At 33.0% G+C, this 14,992-nt stretch overlaps 1 protein-coding gene across 3 annotated transcripts in view; it reads left to right on the forward strand.

Annotated features, from left to right (window-relative positions):
• Window positions 1–14,992, forward strand: part of LOC126740590 (probable Rho GTPase-activating protein CG5521) — a 92,695-nt gene that overhangs the window by 23,983 nt on the left and 53,720 nt on the right. For all 3 annotated transcript variants that reach the window (XM_050446680.1, XM_050446689.1, XM_050446695.1), the window contains 2 exons: window positions 10,529–10,716; window positions 11,022–11,416. In XM_050446680.1, coding sequence (XP_050302637.1) covers window positions 10,529–10,716; window positions 11,022–11,416 — 583 coding nt within the window. The remainder of the gene's footprint in view (window positions 1–10,528; window positions 10,717–11,021; window positions 11,417–14,992) is intronic.

Here is a 14,992-nt window from a genome sequence, read left to right on the forward strand (position 1 = left end):
AATTATCCATGGACGACAACATGAAATAAAAACCAATTAATTCGATAAACAATTTCGACCTCAAAGTACATGAGCAAAATGTCCACCCTCCAATGCACGACTTTTTGGTCTCTTGTGTCTTGTTTACTATGATAATAATCATTCAACTTCTACGATTTTTATTATCAGATTTTTGAAATACAACAAAATAACAAATACATTTCTTCTTATGACAAATAATTGGCAAGTCCATTCAAGTACCTTCTTTGTACCTACCTGATTTGGAGACCAGCTGACAGTGATAGAATTGCTATAAGTAAAATTCAGCTGTCAATTAGCAGTGATTCATTACTCTATCATGAATAATTTTACTAACCATGAAATGACCGACATGCACTTTATTTATGGATTAGCAAATGGAAATGCGGAAGAAGCACGAAGAATTTACCAGGACAGATATCCTAACAGAGTAATTTCATGTGCAAAAACATTTAGAAAACTACATGCAAGATTATGTGAAACTGGGAGTTTTAATAAAAATATGGGTGGTGGAAGACCATAAACTATAACAACGCCTGAACTGGAAGAAGCTATACTTGATGCGATAGAAGAAGATCCTTCCAAGTATCAGGAAGATTGCACTGCAGCTTGCAGTCAGTTCAAAAATCGTTTGGAAAGTTCTAAAAAGAAACCTCCTGCATCCATATCACATACAGTGTGTACCGGGTGTACAACTAAGAGAGGTCGCCGGCCATATCTGAGTAACTACTCATCGCACAGCGTAGGGAAAAAAATATTTTTAATAAAAGCGGCAAAGAGCAATTGCTGGAAATTATTTACAAATTCGTACGATAACCGCTAGGGGGCGTAATACAACATTAAAATAGAAAAAATTGGTTTTATTGAAAATATTCAAAGTGAATCCTAGAGAAGAATGATGCCATTTTAAAGCATGATAAATTCTAAACATTTTTTATTTCAAACTTTTTTTTCTAATCTGTCAAATATTATAAATAAATATTATTATAAATAATTATCAGGCTTTTATTTGGTATAATTACTTAGCCGTTTTAGTTGTTTTGTTGAGCGGTAGAGGGCGGTTTGTTTTAATTTGTACTTTTTCAGCGATTTTCTGGCAAATATTAAATACAACGATATAATTTTTTTTACTTAAGCTAAAAGAGCATGAAAAAACATAAAAACTGGCGCAAACCGCAACTCGATATCTTATTTCATTCTAAAATTATAAATTAAAATGTTTTTGAACAATGAAATCTGTCGCCGCGCTGACATTATTGCGTCACATAGTCAATAGTAAGCTTTGGAAACAAATAAATTTGATAAATATTTTCGTGGCCATGATAAAACGTTTATGATCGATGTCAAATGTAACGTCGAAGACAGATGTTGAAATCATTTAAGTTTTAAAAAATGCCAAACGTAGCTAGCAGTGTATTTTGAGTTAATGCAAAATGCACGCATTGCAGCCCGTATATAAGCCCAAAGATATCCTGACAGAAGACACAATAATCTTTAGTAGAGTCTTTACCGGTTTAGCTACCAGGCTAAGAAATACTGAAATTATTCGCGGCAATATTTATCGAAGACGAAGGCGAGGGCGCATAGAGGCAAACGTTATAAATATTTAGTGATATATTGAAATAAACCCTCAACTAAGCATCCGAAATATTTGTAGGGAATTGGGAGTGTTCCTCGATACAGTAGAAAATATTCTGAAAGAGCACAGGTGCCTATTTTTATTTGTTACAACACTAATAAGCATCCTATTATATTATATTTATTGTTTTTTACTTAAACTTCATCCATATCACGTGGTTCTGCACCAGGCGCTTCTCGAAAAAGACTTTGATAACAGACTCAATTTCTGTTATTGGCTGTTGAACATGGTTAGAGAAGATACCCGATTTATCTCGAAGATATTATGGACGGACGAGGCATCATTTAGCAGTGATGGTGGTGTAAACCTGCATAATTTGCATTATTGGGCAGAACAAAATCCCTGTTGGATTTGCGATACTCAACACCAAGGCAGGTGGACTGTAAATGTGTGGTGCGGAATTATTGGCGGAAAAATTATTGGTCCTTTCTTTTTCAATCAAACACTTACTGGAAATGTGTATTTAATTTATTTGCAAAATGATCTCCCGGTTACTGGAAGATGTTGATTTGGAAACAAGAGGGCAAATAATTTTCCAACATGATGGTTGCCCTGCACATTTTGCGGTTCAAGTTCGTCAATACTTAACTAGAAAAATATCGTTTGTGGATAGGAAGAGGAAGTATTTTTCCTTGGCCTGCTCGATTCCCAGATCTGACTGTTCTAGATTTTTATCTGCGGGGAATGATTAAAGATTTAGTTTTTGTCACTCCACCCAAAACACACAACGACATGTAGGACCAAATACGCAATGCAATAAATTCCTTACCCACAGCATAAATCCAGACAGCGGTTTTGTCAACGACGCAACGACTTCGACTGTGTATTGAAAATGAGGAAAAATAGTTTGAGCATCTAAGACACCATTAAAAATATAAAACAATTTATTTATTACAAAAATTTGAGTTCTGGAGTTTTATTTTTATTGTTCAAAAACAGTTTAATTAATAATTTCGGAATAAAATAAGATATCGAGTTGCGGTTTGCGCCAGTTTTTATGTTTTTTCATGCTCTTTTAGCTTAAGTAAAAAAAATTATATCGTTGTATTTAATATTTGCCAGAAAATCGCTGAAAAAGTCCAAAATAACACAAACCGCCCTCTAGCGCTCAACAAAACAACTAAAACGGCTAAGTAATTATACCACATAAAAGCTTGATAATTATTCTTGAAAACAAAAGTAAGCTCGTTGAAATTCGTTAGACCAATCCAAAGTTATCAAGAATTTTAGATATAAATATTCAACCCTTCCTCCTTTTATTTGACAGATTAGAAAAAAAAGTTTGAAATAAAAAATGTTTAGAATTTATCATGCTTTAAAATGGCATCATTCTTCTCTAGGATTCACTTTGAATATTTTCAATAAAACCAATTTTTTCTATTTCAATGTTGTATTGCGCCCCCTAGCGGTCATCGTACGAACTTATAAATAATTTCTAACTATTTCTCTTTGCCGCTTTTATAAGAAATATTTTTTTCCCTATACTGTGGGATGACTAGTTACTGAGATATGGCCGGCGACCTCCTTTAGTTGTACACCCGGTACAAGCTCTACTGCCTCGGGATTTTCATCCAAGATTAATGTTTTGCAGGTGGTTGATTCATACGATGGCACACAATAATAATTTCCTACCAAATATTTTATTTACGGACGAGGCAAATTTTTTAAGAGATTCTATTATGAACATCCACAATGATCATTTTTGGGCTGACGAAAATCCCCACGTTATTAGAGAAACTCATTTTCGGCAACAATTTTCGCTGAACGTTTGGATAGGAATTATTGGTGACTACCTAATTGGCCCATTTTTTTTACCGGCAAGATTAACAGGTGAATCCTACATAGATTTCTTGCAACACCATTTACCCACTTTATTAGAAGAAGTACCCCTACAAGTAAGAGTCAACATGTGGTTTATGCACGACGGGGCTCCAGCTCATTTCAGTGTTCTTGCTCGTCAGCATCTCGACGTCATCTACCCTAATTGCTGGATTGGACGTGCAGGACCTCAAAATTGGCCGGCTCGCAGTCCTGATATGAATCCCCTGGATTACTATTTATGGGGCCATCTGAAGGCTCTTGTTTATAAAACTCTTGTTCTAGATGTGAATGACTTGAGGAATCGGATAATTGTCAATTGCAATATCATAAGGGATACTCCAGGTATTTTTGAGCGTGTCAGACACTCAATGACAAATCGTTTGCAGTCGTGTATTTTATCAGAAGGTGGGCATTTTGCTCATTTACTTTAAGCTCGAAATTGTTTATCGAATTAATTGGTTTTTATTTCATGTTGTCGTCCATGGATAATTTTTAGAATGAGTTAAAGATACTTAAATTTTTTTTTCTCGAAAACAAAACCAGATATGAAGATAATATAAGATACGAAAAAGTTATATTTTTAGTTGCTTAAATACAAAAATAAATAAAAAGCTGCAAAACAATTATTGGCCTTGTTTTTTTCTCAACAATAAGCATGTGGTGCCCACTGACACGCCACTGGACCTAATAATTTCAATCTAGTTACAGCTAAATAAGCGTCTTATAACTTCAAATAACTGCACCAAATTTCAACCAAATCGGTTTAAGGATAGTTATAGTATTTTTAAAATACCGTTATTTTTTTGAACCTTCATCGCCCTGTATCTCAGAAACAAAGCAACTCCCGACATACGTTCATAGGAACTTTTTTTCATAAAACGACCTAACGATTCACCCTGTATAGTTTCGTATCGTAGTTAGGAAACACCCTGCATATATACAGGTTTATATATATATACAAGTTTATTACCAAAAAAAATAGTTATAAATATAATTACATGAGAAAAAAAAATAAAGGAACTGTTTCGCGGTTCTATAAAACCGATAGCGCAATTTGCGTGAAACAGGCCTTAACAAGAAAATGACATTACAAACCAACATATTGAAACTGAAAAGATTATAAATAAACACAAAAAAAAATTCCTAATTAACCTAAAAAAGAACAAAACTAAAACTAAAAAGGGCAGAAACAAAAAATGGCAAAGTAATTTGGCTGGCATGCGACGGAAGGCAACAAGAATAGACAAAAGAGAACTACAAAAGAAATATTGAACAGGTCGGCTTATCTTTAGTCTTAGTTGATTTTGCAGTTTATATTAAACATACTACTAGGCATCTCGTTGGGAGTCGAGAAGAATTTGCTTAACCTTGGTGTAAAATTTTTTAAGTGACAAATCTTTAATATTATTTGGCAAGTTATTCCACATTGTAACTCCGACAACCGAAAATGACTTGTGGAAGTTACTTGTTCTATGTTGAGGTACCCTAAAACTTCCAACATTACGAGTATTGTATAAATACGAGAGAGTAGTAAATCACTTATTTAAAGAAGGGGTTGACCCGACTTTATTATTTTATATACAGGGTGTCCGGAAGCTAGATACAATCCTTTAAGGGGGTGATAGCTGACTTAATTTCAAACATTTTAAGCTAAATATGTGTAGGTCGAAATTTGTTTAAAAATTTTTTATGGCAATTTTTGCATTTTTCTCAAGAAATACCAAAATTTCACACTTAAACGGTAATAGAGCGCAAGTTACAATTAGTATCGGAGTTTCAAAGTTTATTTTGTTTTGTCTAATGTGTATAAATAAAAATACGATCAATTCCAAGCTTCTGTGTAAACTTATAGGAAAAATAGAGATTTGACATTGAAACGCCCTTTATTTTTAGATATCACTCATGGCGATGCCTGGCCAATTCTCAGAATTATGGCCTCTTTTATGCGACAGGTTATGTAAACAAAAATTAGTAGACTGAGACCTCTCATAAGCCTAATAAGCATTAGAGCCCCGATTGTGGGGTTATTTTAGGTTTTAATGTTAAATAAAACGCAATTTTGTTTAAACTATTTATTGTTCATTTTCAAAATGCCCAATCCATTATTTCTAATACAGGCATGAGCCCACCGAAGTAACGGTGGTGGTTACTCTTATGGTCGTATCTTCTTCCATCCTGTCAAATTTTGCGAATCAACTCTTCTCTTGTTCTTATTTCGGTGGTATATACAAGCTCCTTTGCCCGGCCCCATATGAAAAAATCCAACAGAGTTAGGTCAGGCGATCGAGGAGGCCAAGGAAAACAGTCGTCTAAGTAATTCCTGACAGCCAAGGACCAATGCGCTGCACAACCATCTTGCTGAAAGATTATTGGTCTTTCTCGTTCCAATAATCCAGCTTCGTCTAGAAGAACGGGGATATCATTTTGTAGAAAATCTAAATAGTTGGCACCATTTAAATTCTCTGCTAGAAAATGTGGCCCAATAATAGTCCTGCCTATTACTCCGACACACATTGACCGAAAATCTGTTCTGAAATGATTTTTGTTTTTTCCAGTGCGGATTTGTATCTTTGGCAGCCCATTCGTGAAGGTTGTGGAAGTTGGTAATACCCTCCCTGGAAATATTGGACTCGTCTGTCCACAAGATACTTCTTAAGAATAACGGGTCCTCGATGTCCATGTTCAATAAAAAGCGGCAGAACTAAATTCGTCTTGCAGGGTCTTCTTCTTGTAAGCCCTGCACCCCCGTACCATGAAAGGGATACTGTCCATCTTTCTTCATGGTCGTCCACACCTTTCATCCAGAAAGGCCAAGGTCTTCAGCTACTTTTCTGACGCTTGCAGTAGGGTCTGCGGTAAAAGGTTCCAGTATTTGCTCCTCAATCTCTACATTATTATGGCCAGGGTTGACTCCACGTGCCGGAGTATTATAACTTCAGTAAGACGGCGAAAGGTGTTTTGAAACACCGTGAAGTTTGGTAACCTCCGATCTGGATAACGTTCCTGGTACAAGCGCCGTGCCAAAGGTCCAGTACTTGGTTGGTATCCAGTCTTGGTTGGTAAATTCCATTTTACAATACTGTTTAATACAACGGGCAGAAACTCAATTTAAAAAACAGTGGATGCAGTCAGTACGAAGTCGATAATCTTACAAAATTAGAGGCGAGAGTAAAACTAAATAACAAGAGGCTAAAATCACACGTTTTTATTTATTAAGCGAGTACCTAACTTGTAACCCCCACCCCAAAGAACCTACTAGGTACCCCTTACCCTACAGTATCTACTATTAGGTACCTCTGCTTAATTTTGTTTTTATTACTTTTTATTTACCTGAATATTTACCTGAACTGTCCCATAATAGAAAACCAATCCAGTAAGTTTTGTTTACATGACCTGCCGCACAAAAGAGGACATAATTCTGAGAATTGGCCAGGCATCGGCATGAGTGATATCTTAAAATAAAGGGCAGAAGCTAGGCATATTTTTAGAGAGGTTTGAACGACGAAAGCATTTTCATAACAATTATTTAAACATAAAACAAAGCATTTTTATTTTAGCTCCATATTTATTTTTTACGTTTCAATATCTCTATTTTTTCTAATAAGTTTACACAGAAGCTTGAAATTGATCGTATTTTTATTAATATACATTAGACAAAATAAAATAAACTTTGAAACTCCGATACTAATTGTAACTTGCGCTCTATTACCGTTTAAGTGTGAAATTTTGGTATTTCTTGAGAAAAATGCAAAAATTGCCATAAAAAATTTATAAACAAATTTCGACCTACACATATTTAGCTTTAAATGTTTGAAATTAAGTCAGCTACTTAAAGGATTGCATCTAGCTTCCGGACACCCTGTATAAAGTCATATATGTGTAATTTTCTTCTTGTTTCTATATTTAAAATAGAATTTATGTTTAAATAAGGTGTGATATGCTCCCGATAGGCAGCACCATAAGAAAATCTTACACAGCTATTTTGCAATTTTTGTATAGATCTAGAAAGCTCAGATGTTATAGAATTAGAATATACGATATCACCGTAGTCGAGTAAGAAAAGAATAAGGCTATTGCAGAGATAATATTTGGTTTTACTCTTTAAGACATTTTTAAATCTGTACAGATTTCTAAAACGCATATAGCCTAGGTTTAATTTGGTTTTAATGTGAGTCTCAAAACAAAGGTTAGAATGTAAAGTCAATCCTAATATTTTCACGTCATTGATAACTGGAATTTTTTCTCCATTAATCTCAATATTTATACTTTCATATAAAATGATGTTAGATTTAGCAGGGTTAATTTTTGAGTTATGCTCATTGGAATAATTAACTATGTTTAGTATATCCGTTTTAATTATTTGCTCAGAAATATTAAAATTTAAAAAAATTAATGGCATGTATATCTGAGAATCATCAGCATATTGTTGTAATTTACAATGTTCAATACAGTTATGCATATCCGCAACATAAATCGAAAATAAAAGAGGTACCAATATGGACCCCTGAGGAACACCAATTTCCAAGTCGAGATACTTTGAGTGCTCCAAACTTCCATTGTTGGTTTTTAACAACACCGAATGTGATTTATTTTTAACATAGGAATGAACAAAAGAAACTGTGGATTCGAAACAACCAAAATATCCTAACTTTGCAAGGAGCATTGATTTATTGTATCAAATGCTTTGCAAAAATCAAGCACCGCCATGCAAGTACTTTGTTTATGTTCTTCGTTAAATCTTATAATATCTAACATTCCCACCAGACTTCCTCCTAAATCCCGATTGCGTATCTGGAAGTATACCAAATGAGTTAACAAAATTATAAAGTTGTTGGTGAATATGCTTTTCTAGAATTTTAGAAACTACTGATAAAATACTTATAGGCCTTATGTCTTTTAGTTCTTTTATAGGCCTTATGTCTTTTAGTTCTTTTCGATTAGAGATTTTTGAAATGGGTCTTATAAGTGCTTTTTTTCCAGATATCGGGATATACGTTTGTAAGAATGCAAGTATTTAAAATGTTTAGAAGTGGTTTTTTACAGAAAGGTAGGCAAAGCTTGATATCATTTATACAAAGTCCGTCAGCTCCTATAGCATTTGATCTTATGGTCTTAATTATACTGTTAATCCTTTCTTCATCAAGAAGACTTAAATTTAATTCTTGAATACTATTATTCCATTTATTTTCATTGTGAAAATTTAATTTGGTTTGTGATATATTATTGTTAATTTGGTTAACGCATTGAGAAAAATAATTATTTAGGGCTTCTGGATTACTAAAATTACAAGGCAAATCGGTATTCTTTGATTTAGTTAGATGTAGTCCAAAAATGACGATATATATATATATATATATTTCATTTTAAATTAGTATAAATGAAATTAGTAATTAGTAAAGCCTGAAAGACATCTTTATAACAGAGAGAGAGAGAGAGAGAAAGAAAAAAGTCTTATTATTAATCGAATTAAACTAATTGAATCTCTACCTGGCATTTAAAATAGAAACCTATCCAAACACAAAAACTGAAAAATATTCAGTAAAATATTATTTACATACTCTCCTCCAGGAAATTAAAATAGAGAAAGGAACAGAGAGATAGAATGATCTAAGTGTCTTTTGGTAAATTAATAAAGGAAATTTCATGAGCTATCTCCAACAAAAAAACAGACAAACAAAAATGAAAAGGTAAAAAATATACAATCCATGAATGAAAGGCATATGAATATTCCCAATTTATTTATTTTCAAGCAAATAACGATGGCAATTAACATTTTTGAATTTTGCAAATTTCATGATTATTTTAATTTTTGTAGGCAATTTGTTATATTCTTTTGAAGCCTGATGTATGAGATTATAAATTTTTTTGTTGGTTCTGCTAAATTCTTGATAAATATCGTTATGGCTCAGCGTAAAATGATATATATGAATATTTTTGTATTTGAATTGTTTTTTGTTTGATTTTTGGTTATTAGGTATTAAATTTTACGTATATTTGCTATTATACATTGTTAAAAATTTATCTAACTGCATAATTCCCAAACTCCTATACAAGATTTCTGTGGGTGTAAACCGATCATAGTTTAATAAGACTTTCAAGATGTTGTTTTGAAGTACCTGAACTTTTTGAAATTCTGTAACGCCACAGGAACTCCATACTGGAATTGAATGATACAAAATAAGCATTGTAAATATTAAATTTGTGTTTTTTTTAAGCTGATACGATTGATTTTATTTTATTTTAAATATGTTCGTTCTAATATAAGTTCTTGTCCCTAATTAGTCCTAAATTGAACTCTTTTTAGCTGCACATTATTTAATTTGGCAGAATAGGCTGTCTAACTACTTTATTTTTTGTGTTTAAAAATTATCTACTTACTTTGTGAACTTACTAAAAATATTCATTTTCAGTTTATTATTTAATAACCAATTAAGGAATTTCTGTAAATCAGAGTTTATTTGTAATCTAAAGTTTTTTCACAATCTCCACCATAGATTAAAGCAGTATCGTCAGCAAATGAGTAGTATAATGTTTTTAATCCACCGAGTCTAAGGCTAAGCACAATACAATCAGTATTTTCCAGAAAGCTGACGAATAACGAAACATGTTATTTTCTATTAAATAAATATGATCTTAAGTTAAAACTAGGACCCCTAATATCCAGTTTTTTTAAAACTTACCATTTCAAAAAGTCTTTTTCAAATCGATAAATATTTTGTTTACAATGTCCACAGTAGCACTTAATGTATTACTATTTTCACTATTCGTTATTGACATTTATAGGTTTTTATATATTTGGGTATAAATGATAACATTTTTTTTAATTTACAGTCGTAAGACTCACCTTGTTTATTCTAGTCATAAATAAAATTATAAACCACCTCAAGAAATTAGTCAGAATTATAATTTTTTTTGTTCTATTGAAGATAGAGTGAAACGGTTTTTCACCCTCTGTCTCAACTTTTCAAGGTCACTTAAGTAGCATATTTAAAATGGAATATATCCGTTCTTCTCCTTGCAAGTATATAGTCTAATTTATTAATATTTTAGAATAACAAGCATAGGAGGTCGAAATCTTTAGAGCTGCTACCTCCAGCCGATACCGAGTCCACGGATCGTACGAGATCACCGTCCCCGGCGCCCTCTAGCGGAATCGAGAGCAGTTCCATTAAAGATTCTCCAATACAGTTGGACGTGCTGGTGGAAAACCATAATGGCGAACAATCCGATGAGCAAAGGTACCATGATTATCCAATTTAAAATATGATTTATTATCTTATTTATCCTTTGAAAAACTAGTCAATAACTTCTTCTTGGAAAAGAAACTCGTCAGCTTTCATGAAACTAAAATCAATATAATTGTTATGTGAATTTTTGAAATATAAAAAGCTTAATATTTTAAGTTTTTTCCAATGCGTTGCAAAATTGATGGGTATATTTAGAATGAAACTTATAAGGACCTGTTTCGTAAAGAAACTCCTCAGCTTTTACATGAAACTCAAATCAAAATTACCCTCACTTATATACATCTGATTTATTATAGAGGAGTAGTATGCGGCGGTACGGTTAGAGGCTGGATTCCAGACGTGGCAGTAATACTATGGAAACGCATGTTGGGAGCCCTGGGGGATATTAACCAAATATCCGATCCCAAGTTACATTGTCAAGTTTTCGAATATCTTATCAAACTGACGGACACTCTTATAAGAATCAAGAATAATCAGGGGGTGTCCTTGGATAATCTGAGCACTCCGCAGGCTCCAGAATTGATCCCCCCGGTGACTTTGGTGCTGCCTTGGTGTTTCGGGGCCCTCACTTTACCTGATAGCTACGAGTCCGGAAAGCTGAACGCTCTCAGGCTGCTTATTTCGATTATGTTGAACTGTGATCCGAAGTATAGGACCTGTTTGTCGCAGTTTTATGCCGCGATACATTCAGGTAAGAGTTGGACTAATAGTAGAGTTAACTTAATAATATTCAAGCCACAAAACCTATCCACAAAACTTTTAATGATTTTCTATTATACCTGACATTTGGAGATGGTACGCATAATCGAGTAACGGAAGGCGGTGTTTGTTTTGCTCTAAACATTTAAAAGTTTTTAAACATTTAAAGGCAAAATGAAAGGAAAAAAAACTTTGTGTACTGGTGTAGGTAATATACTAGTAAGTATAAGCATTATTAAAATTTGTTGGAATTATCTGAAGACGGGTGAAAAATCTATATATTTATTTGTTATACTACGATGATTTAATCGTTAAAGAGAAAAGTGTTGGCATTTAAAACGAACGAACTATCCAGTTGCGATGAATCCAAATTCGGAGGAGAACCTTCTGTACAAAATCACAACATTTCAGGAACAGGTATCTTTCTCAAACACTTAAAAGTCATGTAAATAGCGCAGCGCTCAAAAGACTAGTTCCGAGGTACAAAAAATGGTTGCATCGAGCATCCCAATAAAATAAATCAAAATTTCTTGATTCTTCATGGAATGCTAGAGGACGACGATTATTAGATCGTTATTAGTTATTAGACGTTATAGATCGTTATTAGACGATTATCAGATCCATACACCTTAGTTTTAACCATTATTAACTCTTTATTTAAATTCAAATTCAAAAAGTAGCTTTATTGTCCCAAACAGAGTTATTGACAAAGCCTTATTAAATCAGTCAGTAAGACTTATTTGGTAATCAGGACAAAATGTAATTAAAAAACTCGTCTAATATATAATATGCCTTAGTAACTAACAATCTTTTTAAATGGTATTTTAATTTAATGTAAAAGTTAAGTTTTCTTATACGAAGAGAAAGGTGATTGAACATTTCTTTACCCATGTAAATAAAACAACTTCTCACTTGCTCTGAATGTGGAATGGGCAACTGAAGGGTGTATATAAGACGATTTCTAAGCCAGCTGCCTCCTACAATTTTCTGCTGGGGTTTTTTGAATACCATAGTTATCCTTTCAAGCATATATAGGCAACAAAGTCAAGATTCTATTTTACACCAAAAGATGCGGGATACACCACACCTCACTCCACAAAGGGCTCTAAATGCTCTTTTTTGCAAAACTTCTATAGCGAAGATGTGACTCCACAAGGGTATGATAAGTATTTTTTGCAATGTAACATCTAGGTTCTTAGAAATTATTCTAAGAGCATGAATTTTTCTTTTTCTATTAAAAATATGTGTCAAGTAAAAAAGATGCACTTCAGTCATTTTCTTTCCACTCTGATAAATGGCCAAATCCATCTTTTCTTACTTTTATGTAAGGTATATCAGCCGCTGCACTACATTTTCTTTTTTGTTCGTTATATTACCTATATTCGACGCTAGAACCCGGTTTTTGCAACGCCTATTTTAAAATCTGCGAGTGGCATTTAAGTCTTGACGATTCTCCTAAACAAAATCCAATTATTTACTATACACATATCTAGCATGTGGAAAAGTATCATTTTTTTAAAATCTTATTTTGATTCGGTACAATCCCAACATGGATTCTAATAAGTCAAGCACTCCCATATATTCGTTATACTTGAGTATACTCTGAAGGCAATTTTATCATCTTGAATTTTTTACTTCTAAAAAATTAAATTTTTACTCCAGTTGATTATGATCCTACATAAGTAGATAACGTTGTAATAACTTTGTTGTCATACCTTCAAACGGTAGTTTTTGATACATCTTTGATAGCAGTCTTTTTTTCCATAGCTCCTTGGCCTCGTTTTCTCAATTTTTTTGTCTGGTAACATATTGGATACACGATTCAAACGCATAGTACCAAAAGGAAAAATATAATTTTTAGTTAAATATACCATCAGTTGTATATAAGTAAACCAGTTATCAAAGAATATTCTATGCTTAACAGATTTTGGAAAGATTTCAGCAGGCTTTACAACCACGTTGCTACTAGTTCCCAAGTCTGCAGCACCTTGAAGACAATATTACTTTGTGGAAATATAAAAATTATAACTAAACCCTCAAATTCCGGTTAAGACGAACGCCTTGAATCCCCAAAATTTATATGGTTTTTTGCATTAAGTTGTTTTTATTGTTGATTGTGATTTGGTGGGGATGCTCTGTTCACCTAATGCTATATGTTCTTCAACTAGAATCAACCTCGACATTTAGTGAATGCTTCTTAGTAAAGGAGTTACTTTGAACAATTTATCGTAACCGTCTTCGCCACGAGGCAACCGTTTTATTTTTTCCCATTGGTTATACGTCATTACAGAAGATATCCAAATAGGCAGACTAATAATCTCTTACTTATGATAACTGAATTACCAACATATATAAACGCATGCTAATAAACTGCTCTATCTAATTTTGTGAAATGTTTGCCAGTCAATTGACTCGCTTCTGGGAACAATGCACATTTGTGTAGTTGTTTCTGCTATCAAATCTTTTGGAAATAAAAAGTTCAAAAAGTAATTTGGCGTTTCCAAATCAATTACTTCAATTACAATTAGGAGGCATGTTTTAATTTCTCAAAAACCTTATGTCATTTTGATCGTGTCTCGGGTATAGTGTCTTCATCACATATCTCTCATGTTCACTTTCTTTGTCGGTTTCAAGAACGAATACTTTATTGTCCTCATTGTCGGACAAGACAGGATCGTCACTTTCATTATTACATGCTGTATCATGGAAAATTTTAGTGCATAATGTCTGATATACCACTCAAACATTTTTGTCGTATACTGCTGGAATTGCTGCTAATTTTTGTGGCGGTTTTAATAGAACCACTTCAGCACGTTCATTAGTTAGTGGCAGATATTGGTACGTATCATATATGACTCAAAATGAGGTAAAGGCTTAAAATAAAATTTGCATAGCAAATAAGTAAGGCAGACATCAGTTATGTAAGTATCATGTTAAGCGAAATGCCACGCAGCGACAATCTAGCGCTATTTAAAAAAAAAACCTGGGCAGAAGTCGGAAGAAAGTATTCTTGGAAATTGAATGAATCCGTGTTCATTAGTGTTAACCGATACCAATAACCAAAAACGCATTACAAGTGTAGATGACATAAGTAAGTTTTCCAATGTTAAAAGGTATAAATGTCCTAGCAATGGGAGGGATGAGTGATTATTAGAATAGTTTATTTAAGGTAATTTTTCTATTTTTTGAGCTATGTGAATTCGAAAATTCCAATTATATTATTATTAATTACATTAATCTTTCAAATCTATCATAGGAAAAGTGTAATAGAAAAATCAAATGTTAAACCTAGATAGCAAACCAAATATAAATTTTGATAATGAATGGTGAACAATATATGAAAATATGATCAACCAAAACAGTTCCTTACATTTTACACTAAACCTATTGCGTAATATAAATAGATCAATCTGTCTAGATATCTCATTATAAAGTCTTTGCATTACAGAAATTGGATGTACAGTGTTGTATCCACAATTGGTACAATGAAAGAGCTTTTTAAGTAGATTTAAATTTCTAGTATGCTGACTATTGGAACATGAAAATTAAGAAGGCTCAGAATTTTAGT

The sequence above is a fragment of the Anthonomus grandis genome, chromosome 1 (genome assembly GCF_022605725.1).
Source record: "Anthonomus grandis grandis chromosome 1, icAntGran1.3, whole genome shotgun sequence".
Classification (NCBI taxonomy): Eukaryota; Metazoa; Arthropoda; class Insecta; order Coleoptera; family Curculionidae; genus Anthonomus; species Anthonomus grandis.